Source organism: Pristiophorus japonicus, chromosome 13, assembly GCF_044704955.1.
Source record: "Pristiophorus japonicus isolate sPriJap1 chromosome 13, sPriJap1.hap1, whole genome shotgun sequence".
NCBI classification, from domain to species: Eukaryota; Metazoa; Chordata; class Chondrichthyes; family Pristiophoridae; genus Pristiophorus; species Pristiophorus japonicus.
Genome location: NC_091989.1, coordinates 194,377,790 through 194,399,142, shown reverse-complemented (window position 1 = coordinate 194,399,142; position 21,353 = coordinate 194,377,790). Strand labels below are relative to the sequence as shown.

At 54.4% G+C, this 21,353-nt stretch overlaps 1 protein-coding gene across 1 annotated transcript; it reads left to right on the top strand.

Annotated features, from left to right (window-relative positions):
* Positions 1–6,248: 6,248 nt before the first annotated feature.
* On the top strand, positions 6,249–17,141 carry LOC139278234 (carbohydrate sulfotransferase 8-like). The gene is made up of 4 exons (XM_070896876.1): positions 6,249–6,260; positions 7,149–7,317; positions 12,724–12,758; positions 15,762–17,141. Exons 1-4 carry the CDS (start codon positions 6,249–6,251, stop codon positions 17,139–17,141), a joined length of 1,596 nt encoding a protein of 531 aa, XP_070752977.1.
* Positions 17,142–21,353: the final 4,212 nt, after the last annotated feature.

Here is a 21,353-nt window from a genome sequence, read left to right as displayed (position 1 = left end):
TATGTCGAGGAACCAACTAGAGGGCTGGCCATCTTAGACTGGGTGATGTGTAATGAGAGAGGATTACTTCGCAATCTTGTTGTGCGAGGCCCCTTGTGGAAGAGTGACCATAACATGGTAGAATTCTTCATTAAGATGGAGAGTGACACAGTTAATTCAGAGACTAGGGTCCTGAACTTAAGGAAAGGTAACTTCGATGGTTTGAGGCGTGAATTGGCTAGAATAGACTGGCGAATGATACTGAAAGGGTTGACGGTGGATAGGCAATGGCAGACATTTAAAGATCACATGGATGAACTTCAACAATTGTACATCCCTGTTTGGCGTAAAAATAAAACGGGGAAGGTGGCTCAACTGTGGCTAACAAGGGAAATTAGGGATAGTGTTAAATCCAAGGAAGAGGCATATAAATTGGCCAGAAAAAGCAGCAAACCTGAGGACTGGGAGAAATTTACAATTCAGCAGAGGAGGACAAAGGTTTAATTTGGAGGGGGAAAATAGAGTATGAGAGTAAGCCTTCAGGGAACATAAAAACTGACTGCAAAAGCTTCTATAGATATGTGAAGAGAAAAAGATTGGTGAAGACAAATGTAGGTCCCTTGCAGTCGGATTCAGGTGAATTTATAATGGGGAACAAAGAAATGGCAGACCAATTGAACAAATACTTTGGTTCTGTCTTCACTAAGGAAGACACAAATAACCTTCGGAAATACTAGGGGACTGAGGGTCTAGTGAGAAGGAGGAACTGATTGAAATCTTTATTAGTCAGGAAATTGTGTTAGGGAAATTGATGGGATTGAAGGCCAAAAAATCCCCAGGGCCTGATAGTCTGCATCCCAGAGTACTTAAGGAAGTGGCCCTAGAAATAGTGGATGCATTGGTGATCATTTTCCAACATTCTTTCGACTCTGGATCAGTTCCTATGGATTGGAGGGTAGCTAATGTAACCCCACTTTTTAAAAAAGGAGGGAGAGAGGAAGCAGGGAATTATAAACCGGTTAGCCTGACATCGGTAGTGGGGAAAATGTTGAAATCAATTATTAAAGACGTAATAGCAGCGCATTTGGAAAGCAGGGACAGGATGTAACTAGTAGAGTGGATAAGGGAGAACCAGTGGATGTGGTGTATTTGGACTTTCAAAAGGCTTTTGACAAGGTCCCACACAAGAGATTAGTGTGCAAAATTAAAGCACATGGTATTGGGGGTAATGTATTGACGTGGATAGAGAACTGGTTGGCAGACAGGAAGCAGAGAGTAGGAATAAACTTGTCCTTTTCAGAATGGCAGGCAGTGACTAGTGAGGTACCACAAGGTTCAGTGCTGGGACCCCAGCTATTTACAATATACATTAATGATTTAGATGAAGGAATTGAGTGTAATATCTCCAAGTTTGCAGATGACACTAAGCTGGGTAGCGGTGTGAGCTGTGAGGGGGACGCTAAGAGGCTGCGGGGTGACTTGGACAGGTTAGGTGAGTGGGCAAATGCAGTATAATGTGGATAAATGTGAGGTTATCCACTTTGGAGGCAAAAACACAAAGGCAGAATATTATCTGAATGATGAGGAAAAGGGGAGGTGCAACGAGACCCGAGTGTCATGGTACATCAGTCATTGAAAGTTGGCATGCAGGTACAGCAGGCGTTGAAGAAAGCAAATGGCATGTTGGCCTTTATAGCGAGGGGATTTGAGTATAGGAGCAGGGAGGTCTTACTGCAATTGTACAGGGCCTTGAATATTGTGTACAGTTTTGGTCTACTAATCTGAGGAAGGACATTCTTGCTATTGAGGGAGTGCAGCGAAGGTTCACCAGACTGATTCCCAGGATGGCAGGACTGATATATGAAGAAAGATTGGCTCGACTAGGCTTATATTCACTGGAATTTAGAAGAATGAGAGGGGATCTCATAGAAACGTATAAAATTCTGATGGGATTGAACAGGTTAGATGCAGGAAGAATGTTCCCGATGTTGGGGAAGTCCAGAACCAGGGGTCACAGTCTAAGGATAAGGGGTAAGCCATTTAGGACCGAGATGAGGAGAAACTTCTTCACCCAGAGAATTGTGAACCTGTGGAATTCTCTACCACAGAAAGTTGTTGAGGCCAGTTCGTTAGATATATTCAAAATGGAGTTAGATGTGGCCCTTACGGCTAAAGGGATCAAAGGGTATGGAGAAAAAGCAGGAGTGGGGTGCTGAAGTTGCATGATCAGCCGTGATCTTATTGAATGGTGGTGCAGGCTCGAAGGGCCGAATGGCCTACCCCTGCACCTATTTTCTATGTTTCTATGTTAAAGGAAGTAGAACCATATCGGGCTAGAAATTATTTCCGGCCCAGGAATGGGCAGTATAATTAGAAAAGTTGGGAATTAGAACCAGGCACTAATGTACGCAAAATTCACACACACTGCTCAAAGAAATGATTGGGGTCCTAATTCAAGGGAGTAAAATTGCCCTGCGCCCCGATTGGAGGCAGTAACCTTCTGGGGCCGGGACTTTTAGCGCCCAGTGCATATGTCCTGCCCCCGACGCTAAATTGGGCTTACCACCCCTCAGAGGACGTGGAGTGCTGCCTCCAGCGTTCAGCTTCCTTTGCAGGAGAGTCCCTGGGCAGCGACAGCGCCCCTCCCCTTTGTTCAAAGGGGAGTGTCGCTGTGCACGCTGCATGGGCCTTTAGTGGCTGCCATTGGGCCGCCAGGGCAGCTTGTCACCGGGCCAAGACGGTGTGCCAGACTGTACGATGGCGGCCCAGACCACGCTAGGGCCACCGTGGTCGAGCCGACCCAAGAGTCGACCGGCCAACAAAGATGACAGCCGCCCCTTTTAAACAGCGGGCCCCGGGGAGCGGATGTCCGCCAGCCTCAGAACCCGCGAAGCTGCCGTTGACATCCACTCAGGCCGGCCTCGTGGCCCGTGGGGCAAATTCCCCCGTGGGGCGATGACATCGCCGGTGGTGCAACAGCCCGGGGTGCTTACCGCAGGGCGCGCCGCTGCTATTCCAGCACTTCCCGAACGTCCGGGACAATAGCGCCCCCCCCTCCCCCGGGCAAAAACTGCCTTGCACCCCGTTAGCGCCCCCCCCCCCCAGAGGTGCTAATGGGGTGCGAAAAGGGGCAATTTTGCCCCACATGTCTGTAAGCCCAAGCTCATTGGCATTACACTCAGCGGGTGCACCAGTATTGGGTGCAGCCTAACCGCAAGTCATGATTGTCACAGGCTTTTTCCAGTTCTTAAAGGGGAGGCTGATTGATGATGCAGCGCCTGATTCTCAGTATAGCTGGCTGTGCACTGCCTCAGTGAGCAGCAGCAGGTCCAGGAGAAGGAGTCGCAGGACGGAAGCAGCTGTACCCATGGCAGATCCACGCCTCGGAGAGCGAGCCCGCAGATTCTGCGATGAGGCGTTGGAGGCATTGGTATTCGCTGTGGAGAGACAGAGGTGGGTGCCCGACCCAGCCAGCGGCAGGCACATTACCCAAACACACTGCACCACACTCACTCGCTCACTTTCCTTTCTCTCGCAGGCCAGGGTGGCTCACAACAGCAGGCAGTGCGAGCGCACAGGCGGGGGCCAAGCTGACACCCGACCATCGTCTGCGTTGGACAATCGAGCGCTGCAGATTAACCCTAACCCCAACCCTAACCCTAACCACCACCTGATGGTGGTGGGCGCCGTGACCACCGGCGACGTTGACCCCCCTTGAGTCTTGTTCATCTCGACTCCTTCCCACATCCCACTTCCCCCTCGCCCCACAAGCATTTCGCACTTTCCAGCTAATCATGCTGTCCGCATGCATTTCCCCCTTCCTGGCCCCGTCCCCTCACCTTAACACAACTCTTGTGCCTTTATGTTTTCAGATAATGAGCCAGCACTTGAGCAGCCTGTCTCCGAGGGCGGCGTACAGAGTGAGGCAGGAGGAGAGGAGGGGGAAGAACACACCGTGTCACTGCATGTATCTCCCGCCGGCACCAGCTCAGATACTGCTGGTCTATAGAGGCTAGTGGGATCTGCACAGGGTGAGGCACCGGGGACAAGTGGGCTGCAGCAAGGTCAGGGGGCAAAGGGTAGCTCGGGGGCCAGCTCCCCGGGGCAGGGGGGGTGGGGGTGTGGAGGGGGCACAGGCGGAAGCAACGCAATGTCTTCGTGCTGTAATGTAGTCTATGCTTGGCATCCAATCTCAGACTGATACTCAGCATCGCCGCTGGGTCCACCACAGTCAACCGGAGACCTCACGGTCTCGCAGCAGGCCACCAATCTGTGCTCCAACAGATCAGGAGGGATGTTGAGGTGCTGCCCTGGGGGGAAGTGGCAATGGGTCAGTGGAGCAGAAACCTGCTGTCCTCTCTCAGGATGACAACAATCCTGATCCTGCCACTGCACCACTGCACCTGCCTAGACCGAACTATTCCAGCGCACTCCTGGCTGGCCTCCCACATTCTACCCTACGTAAACTTGAGATCATCAAAAGCTTAACTGCCCCGTGTCCTAACTAAGTCCCACTCGCCCATCACCCCCCCGTGCTCACCGACCTACATTGGCTCCCGTTTAAGCAACACCTCGATTTCAAAATTCTCATCCTTATTTTCAAATCCCTCCATGGCCCTCGCCCCTCCCTATCTCTGTAATCTCCTCCAGCCCCACAACCCCCCGAGATGTCTGCGCTCCTCTAATTCTGGCCCCTTGTCCATCCCTGATTATAATCGCTCCACCATCGGTGGCCGTGCCTTCTGCTGCCTGGGCCCCAAGCTCTGGAACTCCCTCCCTAAACCTCTCCGCCTCTCTACCTCTCTTTCCTCCTTCAAGACACTCTTTAAAACCCACCTCTTTGACCGAGCTTTTGGTCACCTGCGCTAATTTCTCCTTATGCGGCTCGGTGTCAAATTTTTTTTAAATCTCATAACTCTCCTGTGAAGCGCGTTGGGATGTTCCGCTACGTTAAAGGCAGCTATATAAATACAGGTTGTTGTTGTTGTCGCTGCCTGTTATCTCAACAGACATATTTTCAGACTCTGGACTATTGGGGCTTTACTCCAGGTGTATTTTAGTGAGGAAATCATTGCTTCTGATCAATCGCTATTATACTTTCAATGCAATGGGGCCACCAAACAATAACTGCGCTTCAGATGTCTTGACTACTCAGGAGGGGAGCTACAATACAACCCTGAGCAAGTAGGTAAATTCGTGGTGGTGTGCTCAATGCTGCACAACCTGGCTATCAGGAGGGGCCAGGAATTGTCAGAAGGCACTGATGCTCCACCTCAGGAGAGAGATGAAGAGGACAACGAGGGGCTGGACGCTGACCTGGGCCAGACAATCATGCTGGCTATGCAACCATGACCACGACCCCCTCCAGACCACAGGAAAGGGCCCGTGGTGGCGACATAGCTGCAAGACTCTTATGTGAGGAGCTGAGATCTGAACGATTTGCCTGAAAGAGCATTGATGTGAGTGACAACGCTGACACACTGCTGTGTGTGTGCAGCTCAGACATCAATGGTGCCCATCACCTTGGTGCCAGTTAAAGTTTACGTTGCCCAAATTCGGGCAAATATGTGGCTGGTAACAGCTAATTTTTGTTTACCTACTTGCTGTGGAGCTCTAAAGTCTCCCTCCTTCCTCCCAAAGCAGCCACACCACACCCAGACACACCTTCAGTCCCTCTCTCTCTGTTTCCTCTTCTGCGCATGTCGTGATGACCCTTGACCTCCTGAAGCGCGGGAATCGAGTGTTGCCAGGCCGTTGCTAAGGACGGCCACACTTTACGGCAAAAGGGTCAAAAAAATGTAACGGCTGCCACCCATTTCATATTGCTCACGGTAATGCCTATTTTCAAAAATGGAGACTAGGTGCTTTGAGAATGGGTGAGAAGCCGGCGATCTGAAAACCCATTTTTACCGCCCATGCCATGGGCAATAAACACAAAAGTGGAGGTTCTAGCCCATAACCTTAAACACTTCTATTAAATCACCCTGTAAACAGCGTTGTATTCAGTCTATCAAAACCCTTCACAATTTTTTTTAAACGTTCATTAAATCTCCTCTTAGCTCCCAGGATCTCCAGTCTCTCCTCATAACTCTAGCCCCCCCATTCCTGGTGAATCTCCGCTGTCTGTGGGTTTCAGGTCCCCTCTGTAATGGTGTTCTCAAACTGCGCTCAGTCTCGAACGCTGGTCTCACTTTGTAAACACGGCGGGGGGGGGGGGCGATTTTCAGCAAGGCCCCCACCTGCCCAAAGTGCTGCCCAAAGTGCCGCCGATGGCCGCCAAGGTACCGGACGGTATTTTGGGCGGGATATTCACGGCCAAAGTCCCTCGAAGGTCGGCGGGCAGTAAATGGACAACGTGCCAATCTGGGCGGCAGCGGGCGGGAGATCGCATTTTCGGCGGCAGAGGTTAGAGTCGGGCCCACGGAGGGTCGAAGTGAGAGAGAGAGAGACGTACCCAGCACATCAGCACCTTCAGCAGGGGAGGGGAGAGAAGGGGATACTTCGGGGAAGTAGCGTGTTTTAGCTGCTCGATGTGTAGTGACTCCAGGGCACTCTGCACTCTCTGAGGCAGCACTCCCTGCAGGAGCCCGGTGTCCTTCATGCTGCAGCCTTAATTTGTCCTTCAGCTCACCGGCAGACTTGCTCTATTCCTCTGTGTCCCTTGCTTTTCATATTTAACAGAGGAGCAGGATCGGTTCGGCTTCATCTATCACACCGAACGCTTTGCCCTCAGCTGTGTGTCCTTCCAGTGACTCTCTCTCTCTCTCTGTCGCTCTGTCTCTCTCTCTCTGTCCCTCTGTCTCTGTCCCTCTGTCTCTCTCTGTCTCTCTCTCTGTCTCTCTGTCTCTCTCTCTGTCCCTCTCTCTCTCTCTGCCTCTCTCTGTTGTCTCTCTGTCTCTCTCTGTTGTTGCTCTGTCTCTCTCTGTCTCTCTGTCCCCTCTCTGTCTCTCTCTCTCTATCTCTCTGTCTCTCGCTCTCTCTCTGTCTCTGTCTGTCTCTCTCTCTGTCGCTCTCTCTCTGTCTCTGTCTGTCTCTCTCTCTGTCGCTCTCTCTCTGTCGCTCTCTCCTAAAATATGACATTTGGCGACGGATAATACAAGCTGAAATTTGGTGAAGGATTCAGCCAGCTGACCGAGAGACTTTGAGAGCTTCTCTGTTTTTGGAAACAGCTACAAATCCGAGGTAAATTACGAGCACAGTTGGTGAAACTGCCAGAGTCAAAATGGCTGCCCCATGGGAGTTATAGTGGGGAATTTCAACGTGACCGTGAAAGTTTCAGAGCATATGTGGATCGGATAGAAATGTTTTTCACTGCAAATAATATCATCGAAATTCCTGGTAACGAAGACAATAATTGGGCGTTGTTGGAACAAAAAAGAACTATATTCTTAACGGAGGCTGGGCCCGAGTTGTATGAAACGCTGATAGATTTTCTTGTGCCTGACAAGTCAAAGGATACAATGCTGAAACAGATTCTAACTAAGTTAGAACAACATTACAGCCTTGGAAATGGCTTTCCAGGGTGTGGCAAAGGCTACATATCGATTTTGCTGAGCTGGAAGGGCAACAATTGTTCATTGTGATTGATAGCCATTCGAAGTGTGTCAAGGTGTTTCCAATGTGGAAAATAACATCAAGTAAAACATTAGACATTTTGCGAAGATTATTTTCTTCATTTGGCCTCCCAGAAGAAATTGTTTCGGATAATGGACTAAATTTCGTTCAGAAGAATTTGCACATTTTACAGGCTGTGTGATGTGTGTGCTCTCTAAGATATGACACTCTCTGTCTGTCTCTCGCTCTCTTTCTGTCGCGCTCTCTGTCGCTCTCTCTCTCGCTCTCTCTCAGTTTCTCTCGCTCTCTCTCACTCTCTCTCGCTCTCAGTTTCTCTCACTCTATCTCTCTCTCACTCTCTGTCTCTCCCATTCTCTCTGTTTCTCAGTCTCTCTCACTTCCTGTCTCACTCCCTGTCTCTCGCTCTCTCTCAGTTTCTCTCACTCTCTCTCTCAGTTTCTCTCGCTCTATATCTCCCCCACTCTCTCTCTGTCTCTCTCTGTCTCTCTCTCTCTCTCTATGCTGTTTAGAATTACACAGGAATTACAACATGGCACTCAGTGACAATGTTGGGGGAGTCTGTGATCGGATTGGTTATGGTTTCTTTGACCCATGGCTTTCGACCCTAGAGCACTCAACACCAGGGAAAAACCCACGACCTTGTCCTCACCAATCTGCCTGTCGCAGATGCATCTGTCCATGACAGCATTGGTAGCAGTGACCACCGCACAGTCCTTGTGGTGACGAGCTCCTGTCTTCACACTGAGAACCCCCTCCATCGTGTTGTGTGGCACTACCACCGTGCTAAATGGGATAGATTCAGAACAGATCCAGCAGCTCAAAACTGGGCATCCATGAGGCACTGTGGGTCATCAGCAGCAGCAGAATTGTATTCCACCACAATCTGTAACCTCATGGCCCAGCATATCTCTCACTCTACCATTACCATCAAGCCCGGGGACCAACCCGGGTTCAATGAGGAGTGCAGAAGAGCATGCCAGGAGCAGCACCAGGCGTACCTAAAAATGAGGTGCCAACCTGGGGAAGCTGCAACACAGGACTACATGCTAAACAGCGGGAGCAGCACGCCATAGACAGAGCCAAGCGATCCCACAATCAACGGATCAGATCAAAGCTCTGCAGTCCTGCCACATCCAGTTGTGAATGGTGGTGGACATTTGAACAACTAACGGGAGGAGGAGGCTGCATGAATATCCCCATCCTCAATGATGGCGGAGCCCAGCACGCGAGTGCAGAAGACACAGCTGAAGCGTTTGCAACCATCTCCAGCCGAGTGTATGATCTATCTTGGCCTCCTCCTGAGGTCCCCACCATCACAGAAGCCAGTCTTCAGCCGATTCGATTCACTCCATGTGATATCAACAGCTGAGCGCACTGGATACAGCAAAGGCAATGGGCCCCGACAACAGCCCAGCTGTCGTGCTGAAGACTTGTGCTCCAGAACTAGCCGCGCCTCCAGCCAAGCTGTTCCAGTACGGCTACAACACTGGCATCTATCCGACAATGTGGAAAACTGCCCAGGTATGTCCTGTCCACAAAAAATCAGGACAAATCCAATCAGTCTACTCTCAATCATCAGAAAAGTGATGGAAGGTGTCATCGACAGTGCTATCAAGCGGCACTTACTCACCAATAACCTGCTCACCGATGCTCAGTTTGGGTCCCGCCAGGACCACTCGGCTCCAGACCTCATTACAGCCTTGGTCCAAACATGGACAACAGAGCTGAATTCCAGAGGTGAGGTGAGAGTGACTGCCCTCGACATCAAGGCAGCATTTGACCAAGTGTGGCATCAAGGAACTCGAGTAAAACTGAAGTCAATGGGAATTGGGGGGAAAATTCTCCACTGGCTGGAGTCATACCCAGCACACAGGAAGATGGTTGTGGTGGTTGGAGGTCAATCATCTCAGCCCCAGGACATCGCTGCAGGAGTTCCCCAGGGCAGTGTCCTCGGCCCAACCATCTTCAGCTGCTTCATCAATGACCTTCCCTCCATCACAGGGTCAGAAGTGAGGATGTTCACTGATGACTGCACAGTGTTCAGTGCCATTCACAACTCCTCAGATAATGGAGCAGTCCGTGCCCGCATGCAGCAAGACCTGGACAACATTCAGGCTTGGGCTGATAAGTGGCAAGTAACATTCGCGCCACACAAGTGCCAGACAATGACCATCTCCAACAAGCGAGAGTCGAACCACCTCCCCTTGACATTCAACGATATTACCATCGCCGAATCCCCCACCATCAACATCCTGGGGGTCACCATTGACCAGAAACTTAACTGGACCAGCCACATAAATACTGTGGCAACAAGAGCGGGTCAGAGGCTGGGTATTCTGCGGCAAGTGTCTCACCTCCTGACTCCCCAAAGCCTTTCCACCATCTACAAGGCACAAGTCAGGAGTGTGATGGAATACTCCCCACTTTGCCTGGATGAGCGCAGCTCCAACAACACGCAAGAAGCCCAACACCATCCAGGACAAAGCAGCCGCTTGATTGGCCCCCCCATCCACCACCTTCAACATTCACTCCCTCCACCACCGGCGCACCGTGGCTGCAGTGTGCACCGTCTACAAGATGCACTGCAGCAACTCGCCAAGGCTTCTTCGGCAGCACCTCCCAAACCCGCGAGTGGGGGGGTTGGGGTAGGTCTGGGGGTGGGGGTGAGCAAGAGCTGGTTAAGATCTGAAGTTGTAAGCCTCAATGCTGAGCCTGGGAGGCTGTGAGTGGTGAGGAGGAGCTGACCCTCGAGCTTGTGTGAATCAACGTGAGACATTTCAAATGATGATGCGATCAGTTGCTAAATAAATACAAGTTTTTTTCATACTTATCTCTGTTGTCTCTATTACCTCTCGATTCCTTTAATTGGGCAGCGAGCTTGTCTGCCCAGTTAATTTATTTTGACTGTGCCCCCATGAGTTTCGCTCTGACATTCAGACATGACTCACAGGCGGCGTTGCCATGGTAATGGCTCATGTTAGCTCGGCAGGAACATCTCGGGAGTGTTTGCAAAAGTGAGATGACCTTAGGAACAGAACACCAGTGAGACAGCATTAATCCCCCCCCGAGATAACGGCTTGATCTGTCAGGGGCGGGAGAAACGGAGGCCGGGATGGTAACATGAAGTGGGGAGTGTGGGGGTGGGGGGTGGTGGGGGGGATTGAGGGTGAAATAAGGAGACAGGTTTGAAATGCACTTAGCAGCTTTCCAGCTTCGCGATTGAGCAGGATGTAGGGAGTGAGTGAGATCGGAAAATCGGAAAGCCCGGCATTAGGAACGTAGGAACACGTGCAGGCCATTCAGCCCCTTGAACCTGTTCTGCCATTCCATTAGATCACGGCTGACCTCATCTCAGCTCCATATCCCTTGACACCCTTACCCAACAAAAATATCACTCTCGGTAATGTGTGTACCTGTGTGTAGAACTGTTGCAATTGGTTCAATGTTCAACACTTTTATTTGTTAATTTCTCAGTTCCCGTGCCTCTCTAATACGGGGGCAGTTGATTATATGTTTTACAAAAATAGTTGAAGAGCTGTTGCAAGTCCGTGTTCCACATATACACAGAGTATGAGAGGTTGCAGCCCCTGTTCCATTATTTAAAGGGACTGCTCCTCAATTTCTGTCTGCACTTCAGACCCACACTCCTGATCTTTGGGCACCCAGTGCGGAGGGGAGCGGGTAGGTCCGAGGGCCTCCTCGTAGGACTGCTCCTGGGCCTGGCCAAGGGGGGCCATCAGCCGGTCCAGGCAGCGGGTGGTCGAGGGGGTCGTTCAGCCCGACTGCCTGCCTCTCTTCCGCGGTTACATCCGAGCCAGGGTGTCCCTGGAGATGGAGCACGCGATGTCCACCGGTACTTCCGCGAGAGGTGGGCGCCGGAGGGACTGGAGTGCACCATTTCAACAGGGAACAAAATTTTTATTTAATTCGATTTGTCAAGGTTCCATTTAATGTTAATTTGTGGCATTTTGATAGGTTCTTATTGGGCAGGTGATTGAGTATTGCCTTCACTGTCCTGGTATATCAAAGACTGCCTCTATTTTATATAAAAAGAAAGACTTGCATTTATATAGCGCCTTTCAAGACCAACGGACGTCCCAAAACACTTTACAGCCAAGGATGTACTTTTTTTGGAGCACAGTCACTGTTGTAATGTGAAAAACGCGGCAGCCAATTTGCACACAGCAAGCTCCCACAAACAGCACTGTGATAATGACCAGATAATCCGTTTTAGTGATGGTGGTTGAGGGATAAACATTGGCCCAGGACACCGGGGAGAACTCTCCTGCTCTTCTTCGAAATAGTGCCATGGGATCTTTTACATCCACCTGAGAGGGCAGACGGGGCCTCGTTTTAACGTCTCATCCGAAAGATGGAAGACAAACATAAAACCACATTCTGTCCAGAAATTGCTCACTGTGCCAATTAGAATCAAAGGAACAGAATGGGTTAGAAATGGGATTGCGATCTCCGGGGGTGACATTGGCCCCCGCCCGCAAACGGGTGCACAAGTGGGGTGCACGCCAAGCTGGTCGTGTGGCAGTGTCCGCCCCAGGGATCTGTGCACCACTCCTGGAGAGGGCAAAGGTGGGCCGGCATAGATTACAGCACAAGTCTCACGGGGAGACAGGGGGGGTCCGGGGGGGGGGGGGGGGGCTGGTGGAGACAGGGGGAGTCTGGCGGGGGGAGACAGGGGAGTTACGGGGGGAGACGGGGGGGGGGGGTCCGGGGGGAGACAGGGAGAGTTACGGGGGGGGAAACAGGGGGGGTCTGGGGGGGGAGACAGGGGAGTTACGGCGGGGGGGAGGGGGGGTGTTCCGGGGGGAGACACGGGGGGTCCAGGGGGAGACAGGGGGAGTCTGGGGGGGGAGACAGGGCGGGGGTCTGGGGGGAGACAGGGGGGGCTCCGGGGGAGACGGGGGGGGGGTCCAGGGTGAGATGAGGGGTCCAGGGGCGAGCAGTGGCTGCACGTTCAATGTGGAGCCGGGACGAGCAAAGGTGATAAATGGAGATTGGATAGAGAGCAGCATGGTCCAATACAATGGCGGGTGGGTCAGGCTGGAGGGGCTGAATGGCCCCTGCTCCGAGCTGTGGTGAATTAGAACGCAGGGCTGTAAGGTCAGTGTTCCTCTTTCTGTCATCAGTAACACTTTTACTTTCTTGTTTCAGGAACCAGAGTTCAGAATCCTAGACAGACGAGGAAGGTAAGAACCGAACTGAGGCTGATCTCAATGCTGTTCCCTGACGTCCTGTAACAATGAAGGGGTAATGGGGGGGAGAGGGGTAATGGGGAGAGGGGTAATGGGGAGGGGAGGGGTAATGGGGGGAGAGGGGTAATGGGGAGGAGAGGTGTAATGGGGGGAGAGAGGTAATGGGGAGAGGGGTAACAGGGGGAGAGGGGTAATGGGGAGGAGGGTAATGGGGGAGAGGGGTAATGGGGAGCGATAATGGGGAGGGGAGGGGTAATGGGGGGGTAACGGAAGGAAGGGTAATGGGGGGGTAATGGGGAGGGGGTAATGGGGGAGAGGGGTAATGGGGAGGGGTAATGGGGAGGGGGTAATGGGGGAGAGGGGTAATGGGGGAGAGGGGTAATGGGAGGGGGTAATGTGGGGAGAAGGGTAATGGGGAGGGGTAATGGGGAGAGGGGTAATGGGGGAGAGGGGTAATGGGGAGAGGGGCAATGGGGGAGGGGTAATGGGGAGAAGAGTAATGGGGGAGAGGGGTAATGGGGAGGGGCAATGGGGAGGGGGGTAATGGGGAGAGGGGTAATGGGGAGAGGCAAAAGGGGGAGTGGATAATGGGGAGAGGCGAGAGAGATAATGGGGGAGAGGGAGGTGGAGAGGAAGAGGGGCAGGGGCAGGGACAGGGAGAGGGAGAGGGGCAGGGAGAGGGAGGGGAGGAGGGAGAGGGGCAGTGAGAGGGAGGGGGCAGAGAGAGGGATGGGGAGAGGGAGGGGGCAGGGAGAGGGAGGCAGGGAGGGAGAGGGGCAGGGCTTCCGTTGGGTCTTTGCTTGGGATTGTTTATTCTGGGCGGAGTGATGAGACTGAGGCTCGGGCTGTGTTTTGGGCCCATCAATAGATGGCAGGGTGTTACTGAGCTTTGGGCCCATTTTGGGCTCAGGGTTTGAATGTCAGCCGTGTCAGGCATGGTGCGATCCCAGGCTCTGCCTCCACTGCACCGGGAGCTGTGTATCGAGGTCTGTCCGTCACAGTATCCCCCGAACCCCTCCCCACCCCAATCCATTCCCCCTCCCCTCCCCCTTCCCTTTCCCCCCTCCCCCGAACCCCTTCCCTTCTCCCCTTCCCTTTCCTCCTCCCCCTCCCCCGCCCCATCACCTCCCCCGCCTCCATCCTCTCCCCCCTTCCCTTCCCCCATCCCTCTCTCCACTCCCTCCCCCTCTCCTCCCCCTTCCCTCCCCCCCTCCCTCTCCCCCACCTCCTCCTTCTGTCCTCCCCCCTTCCTCTCCCCCGCCCCCTCCCCCTCCCCTCCCCCTTCCTGGGGTTACCAACCCTCCAGAATTGCTCTGGAGTTTCCAGATTAATCTGCTGCCAGTAAAAACCCAGGAGCGATTTCAAATATTGTGCGTTTCTTGTTATTTGCTTTGAATGCTTTAGTTTTTTAACTTAAAAAGGGTTTGGGGAATAAAGGCTGTTCGCCCGAGTGGGGTGGTTCGAGGCGGGAGGTCACGTGATCAAACCTCCAGGAATGCATTGGCGACCCTGCCCTCCCCAGGACACCCCCTCTCCGGTTTCCCCGCACTCCCACCCATCCCCCTGACCCTCCCCCCCGCCCCCGTCCCCCTCCAGGAATGTTCCTGGTTCAGGAAATTGGGGAATGATCCTGCAGCACCACCCCGTGGATGAATGATGCAATAACACCCAGGTTGGGATTTTCCTCCCAGTTTTCCACTGATTTTTGCCCCTCATTCACTGAAGACGCTGACATGACAGGGGTGAGCTCTGCTGACACCGCTGGCCTCTGGCCCGGCTTCTTCTAAGACCTGACAGGAGTAAATGCAGGCAAGATATTCAACCTTCAGAGCATCACAGCCAAGCTTGATCCCCGATCCTGACTTAGGAACAGGAGGAGGCCATACAGTCCATTGTACCTGCTCCGCCATTCAATGAGATCCCGGCTGATCTGTACCTCAACTCCATTTACCCGCCTTTGCTCCCTGTCTCTCGATGCCCTCACCCGACAAAAATCTATTGATTTCAGTCTTGAAAATTTCAATTGACCCCGAGCATCCATTACCTTTTGGGGGGTGAGTGTTCCAGATTTACACCACCCTTTGTGTGAAAAGTTGCTCTCTGATTTCACTCCTGAATAACCTGGCTCTAATTTTAAGGATATCCCCTTGTTCATAATTCCCCTACCAGAAGAAATAGTTTCTCTATATCTATCCTATCAACTCCTCCATCGCTTTAAACACCTTGATCAGATCACCCCTTAATTTTCAAAACTCAAGGGAACACAAATCAAGTCTATATTACACCCGACTCCCGCACACTTCTTAGATCACTGGCCTACAGATTGCTGTCTGCGTCAATTACGATCAGATTGAGAGTGAATTAAACCAGCCAGGGTTCCTGCTCCTGATCACTGCCCAGTGACCCCTGGGTTAGAGAGGGGGAATCAGCCCGGGTTCCTGCTCCTGATCACTGCCCAGTGACCCCTGGGTTAGAGAGAGGGGAAATCAGCCAGGGTTCCTGCTCCTGATCACTGCCCAGTGACCCCTGGGTTAGAGAGAGGGGAAATCAGCCAGGGTTCCTGCTCCTGATCACTGCCCAGTGACCCCTGGGTTAGAGAGAGGGGAAATCAGCCAGGGTTCCTGCTCCTGATCACTGCCCAGTGACCCCTGGGTTAGAGAGAGGGGAAATCAGCCAGGGTTCCTGCTCCTGATCACTGCCCAGTGACCCCTGGGTTAGAGAGAGGGGAAATCATCCAGGGTTCCTGCTCCTGATCACTGCCCAGTGACCCCTGGGTTAGAGAGAGGGGAAATCAGCCAGGGTTCCTGCTCCTGATCACTGTCCAGTGGGTATTGGGCGAGGATAGCCAGCCTTGGTCGAATAGCCAGCCAATAGTAGCTCGGAGTTGGGGAATGGCCATTGGAGGAGGGCTGATTGGGGGAAAGCGAGAAATAAAATGTAGAAATGATGGAGAAGTTTATTTGTTCTAAAGTCTTCTTGTTCCCGCCCTCCCCTCAGGATTGGTGCGACTGGGGCCAGAAGACCCGGGGCCCCGCCCCTCCGCCAGCCGTGACCTCTGACCCACCGCATGGCCCCACCCCCAATCTCAGGGACACGCCCCCTCGCCGGCCACGGCGCAGGCGAAGGAGGAAGCTGATGGACGGAAGGCGGGAGGAGGAGCCTGGCCTCATGGGGGCGCTGGAGCCGGAGGACCAACAATCCGCGCCTGACCGCCTGGGGGCGCTCGAGCCGGAGGAACAACATTCCGCCCCTGGCCTCCTGGGGGCGCTAGAGCCGCAGGAACAACATTCCGTCCCTGGCCACCTGGGGGCGCTAGAGCCGGAGGAACATCGTTCCGCCCCTGGCCACCTGGGGGCGCTAGAGCCGGAGGACCAACAACCGGAGCCTGACCGCCTGGGGGCACTAGAGCCGGAGGACCAACATTCCTCACATGAGCACCTGGGGGCGCTGGAGCCGGAGGACCAACGTTCCGCCCCTGGCCGCCTGGGGGCGCTGGAGCCGGAGGACCAACGTTCCGCCCCTGGCCGCCTGGGGGCGCTGGAGTACCGCCGCCTGCGGGCGGTGCAGGGGGACCGACAGCGCCTGGTGACTGAGGCGTGTGTGAGGTACCGGGAGCCAGACGCACCACTCGCTGCGCACCACCTATCCCGCCTGTACGTGGAGGACCGGCACCGGCTGCTGTACTGCGAGGTGCCCAAGGCCGGCTGCTCCAACTGGAAGCGGGTGCTGATGGTGCTGGCAGGCCTCGCCGGCTCGGCTGCCCACATCCCGCACCAGGCCGCGCACTACGGCAACGCGCTGCGGCGTCTCGACAGCTTCGCGCGCCCGGCGGCCGCCCGCCGCCTGCGCTCCTACACCAAGGCGCTGTTCGTGCGCGAGCCGCTCGAGCGCCTGGTCTCCGCCTTCCGCGACAAGTTCGAGCAGCCCAACGCCTACTACCGCCCGCTCTTCGGCCGCGCCATCATCGCCCGCTACCGGCCCAACGCCACCCGCCAGGCGCTGGCCACCGGCGCCGGCGTCACCTTCGCCGAGTTCGTGCGCTACCTGCTGGACGCGCGGCGGCCCGTGGGCCTGGACATCCACTGGGAGCCGGTCAGCCGGCTGTGCAGCCCCTGCCGCCTGCGCTATGACTTCATCGGCCGCTTCGAGAGCATGCAGGCGGAGGCGGGCGTGCTACTGCGCCTGGTCGGGGCACCGGCCAACCTCACCTTCCCCCGCTTCAAGGACCGCCACTGGCGGGAGGAGCGCACCGGCCCCCGGCTCCGCCGCCGCTACCTGGCACAGCTCGCGCCCGCCCAGCGCCGGCGCCTCTACCACTTCTACCGCACCGACTACACCATGTTCAACTACTCCTGGCCACTCGGCCCCGAGGACTAGCCCCTCCCTCCCGCCGGGCCACATTGGTCTGGGCCCGCTTTACGCTCGGCCCCGGGTGGGTGGCGGGGAGGAGGGGAAATGGGCCGCTCGTTTAGCGCCGCTGGCCTAGACCAATTCTGTGTCCCCCACCTGCTGCATCCCACTCCCGGCAACTGGGGGTTAGAGTGTGGGAGGAGAGAGGGAGCAGGAGGTAGAGTGTGAGGGGAGAGAGGGAACAGGAGGTAGAGTGTGGGGGGGAGAGAGGGAGCAGGAGGTAGAGTGTGGGGGGAGAGAGGGGGCAGGAGGTAGAGTGTGAGGGGAGAGAGGGAGTAGGAGGTAGAGTGTGAGGGGAGAGAGGGGGCAGGAGGTAGAGTGTGGGGGGAGAGAGGGAGCAGGAGGTAGAGTGTGAGGGGAGAGAGGGAGCAGGAGGTAGAGTGTGGGGGGAGAGAGGGAGCAGGAGGTAGAGTGTGAGGGGAGAGAGGGAGCAGGAGGTAAAGTGTGGGGGGAGAGAGGGAGTAGGAGGTAGAGTGTGAGGGGAGAGAGGGGGCAGGAGGTAGAGTGTGGGGGGGAGAGAGGGAGTAGGAGGTAGAGTGTGTGGAAGAGGGGGGGCAGGAGGTACAGTGTGGGGAGAGAGGGGGCAGGAGGTAGAGTGTGGGGAGAGAGGGGGCAGGAGGTAGAGTGTGTGGGGAGAGGGGGGGCAGGAGGTAGAGTGTGGGGAGAGAGGGGGCAGGAGGTAGAGTGTGGGGAGAGAGGGAGTAGGAGGTAGAGTGTGAGGGGAGAGAGGGAGCAGGAGGTAGAATGTGGGGGGAGAGAGGGAGTAGGAGGTAGAGTGTGGGGAGAGAGGGAGTAAGGAGGTAGAGTGTGGGGAGAGAGGGGGCAGGAGGTAGAGTGTGGGGAGAGAGGGGGCAGGAGGTAGAGTGTGTGGGGAGAAAGGAGGCAGGAGGTAGAGTGTGTGGGGAGAGGGGGGGGCAGGAGGTAGAGTGTGGGGAGCAAGGGGGCAGGAGGGGTCGAGTGTGGAGGGAGAGAGGGGGCAGGAGGTAGAGTGTGGGGAGAGAGGGAGTAGGAGATAGAGTGTGGGGAGGAGAGAGGGGGCAGGAGGTAGAGTGTGGGGAGAGAGGGGGCAGGAGGTAGAGTGTGGGGGGAGAGAGGGAGTAGGAGGTAGAGTGTGTGGGAAGAGGGGGGGCAGGAGGTAGAGTGTGGGGAGAGAGGGAGTAGGAGGTAGAGTGTGAGGGGAGAGAGGGAGCAGGAGGTAGAATGTGGGGGGAGAGAGGGAGTAGGAGGTAGAGTGTGGGGAGAGAGGGAGTAGGAGGTAGAGTGTGGGGAGAGAGGGGGCAGGAGGTAGAGTGTGGGGAGAGAGGGGGCAGGAGGTAGAGTGTGTGGGGAGAAAGGGGGCAGGAGGTAGAGTGTGTGGGGAGAGTGGGGGCAGGAGGTAGAGTGTGGGGAGCAAGGGGGCAGGAGGGGTCGAGTGTGGAGGGAGAGAGGGGGCAGGAGGTAGAGTGTGGGGAGAGAGGGAGTAGGAGATAGAGTGTGGGGAGAGAGGGGGCAGGAGGTAGAGTGTGGGGAGAGAGGGGGCAGGAGGTAGAGTGTGTGGGGAGAAATGGGGCAGGAGGTAGAGTGTGTGGGGAGAGGGGGGGCAGGAGGTACAGTGTGTGGGGAGAGAGGGGGAGGAGGTACAGTGTGTGGGGAGAGAGGGGGAGGAGGTACAGTGTGTGGGGAGAGAGGGGGCAGGAGGTAGAGTGTGTGGGGAGAGGGGGGGCAGGAGGTACAGTGTGTGGGGAGAGAGGGGGAGGAGGTACAGTGTGTGGGGAGAGGGGGCAGGAGGGGCAGAGTGTGTGGGGAGAGAGGGGGCAGGAGGTAGAGTGTGTGGGGAGAGGGGGGGCAGGAGGGGTAGAGTTTGGAGGGAGAGAGGGGGCAGGAGGTAGAGTGTGGGGAGAGGGGGCAGGAGGTAGAGTGTGTGGGGAGAGAGGGGGCAGGAGGGTAGAGTGCGGGAGGAGAGAGGGGGCAGGAGGTAGAGTGTGTGGGGAGAGGGGGGGCAGGAGGGGCAGAGTGTGTGGGGGCAGGAGGTAGAGTGTGGGGAGATGGGGGGCAGGAGGGGCAGAGTGTGTGGGGAGAGAGGGGGCAGGAGGTAGAGTGTGGGGAGAGGGGGCAGGAGGTAGAGTGTGGGGGGAGAGAGGGGGCAGGAGGGTAGAGTGCGGGAGGAGAGAGGGGGCAGGAGGGGTAGAGTTTGGAGGGAGAGAAGGGGCATGAGGTAGAGTGTACCATGGAGCACCTTGAGCAGAACACCACCATGGGGTGTGTTTGCCAATATACACAGATTGTTCTCTAGATTCTTATTGCCAAGGTCCAGGGTACTGGAGATGTCTGGTGGGCAGGGTACCTAAAATGGCAGGAATTGCGGTCTTGTGTTCCTTAAAGAGGATGTTCCACTATTATAGACCGGTTCGTGGGGCGACTGTTCACATCACATGAGAGAAATTCTGTTCTGGAGAGACTACCGTTGGAATAGCTCCCAAGCTCTCACATCACCCAGCCCCGGTCAGGCAGAGAGCCAGAAAATTCAGCATAAAACCTGCCTGAGTTCATTCCCTTGGTCTCTCTCCTTTTATCTCTCATTCTCTCTATCTCTATCTATTCTGCTTCTCCCTGTATTAGTCTCTCCCTATCTTTCTTGGTTTCTCATTCTCTGCATGTGTAAGACTGTTTCTCTCCTTCTCCCAGTCTCTCTCAATTCATCATTGTCTTGTCTCTATCCGTCTCTTTCCTCTCTTCTCTCTCTGCCCCTCTCTGTCAGTGCATGTACATCTGTCCTGTCTCATGTCACGCCCTCTCTCTCCCTCTCCCCCTCACTCTGATAGTCTGTGTCTCGTTCTGTTTTGCTGTCTTTATTCATCTACCTGACTCACTCTGTGACTGTGTCTCATAAGAACATCAGAACATAAGAATTAGGAACAGGAGTAGGCCATCTAGCCCCTCGAGCCTGCTCCGCCATTCAACAAGATCATGGCTGATCTGGCCGTGGACTCAGCTCCACTTACCCGCCCGCTCCCCGTAACCCTTAATTCCCTTATTGGTTAAAAATCTATCTATCTGTGACTTGAATACATTCAATGAGCTAGCCTCAACTGCTTCCTTGGGCAGAGAATTCCACAGATTCACAACCCTCTGGGAGAAGAAATTCCTTCTCAACTCGGTTTTAAATTGGCTCCCCCGTATTTTGAGGCTGTGCCCCCTAGTTCTAGTCTCCCCGACCAGTGGAAACAACCTCTCTGCCTCTATCTTGTCTATCCCTTTCATTATTTTAAATGTTTCTATGAGATCACCCCTCATCCTTCTGAACTCCAACGAGTAAAGACCCAGTCTACTCAATCTATCATCATAAGGTAACCCCCTCATCTCCGGAATCAGCCTAGTGAATCGTCTCTGTACCCCCTCCAAGCTAGTATATCCTTCCTTAAGTAAGGTGACCAAAACTGCACGCAGTACTCCAGGTGCGGCCTCACCAATACCCTGTACAGTTGCAGCAGGACCTCCCTGCTTTTGTACTCCATCCCTCTCGCAATGAAGGCCAACATTCCATTCGTCTTCCTGTTTACCTGCTGCACCTGCAAACTAACCTTTTGGGATTCATGCACAAGGACCCCCAGGTCCCTCTGCACCGCAGCATGTTGTATTTTCTCCCCATTCAAATAATATTTCCTTTTACTGTTTTTTTTTCCCTCTGTCTTTCAGTGTCTGAATGTCTTCTCATCTCTCTTTATCTCTCTCTCTGTCTCCTCATCTCTCTCTTGAATCCAGACTCAGGATCCAGTTTACATAAGAACATAAGAAATAGGAGCAGGAGTCGGCCATTTGGCCCCTCGAGCCTGCTCCGCCATTCAATAAGATCATGGCTGATCTGATCATGGACTCAGCTCCACTTCCCTGCCCGCTCCCCTTAACCCTTGACTCCCTTATCGCTCAAAAATCTGTCTACCTCCACCTTAAATATATTCAATAACGCAGCCTCCACAGCTCTCTGGGGCAGAGAATTCCACAGATTTACGACCCTCAGAGAAGAAATTCCTCCTCATCTCCTTTTTAAATGGACGGCCCCTTATTCTGAAACTATGCCCCCTAGTTCGAGATTCCCCCACGAGGGGAAACATCCTCTCAGCAGCTACCCTGTCAAGCTCCCTCAGAATCTTATACGTTTCAATAAAATCACCTCTCATTCTTCTAAACTCCAAAGAGTAG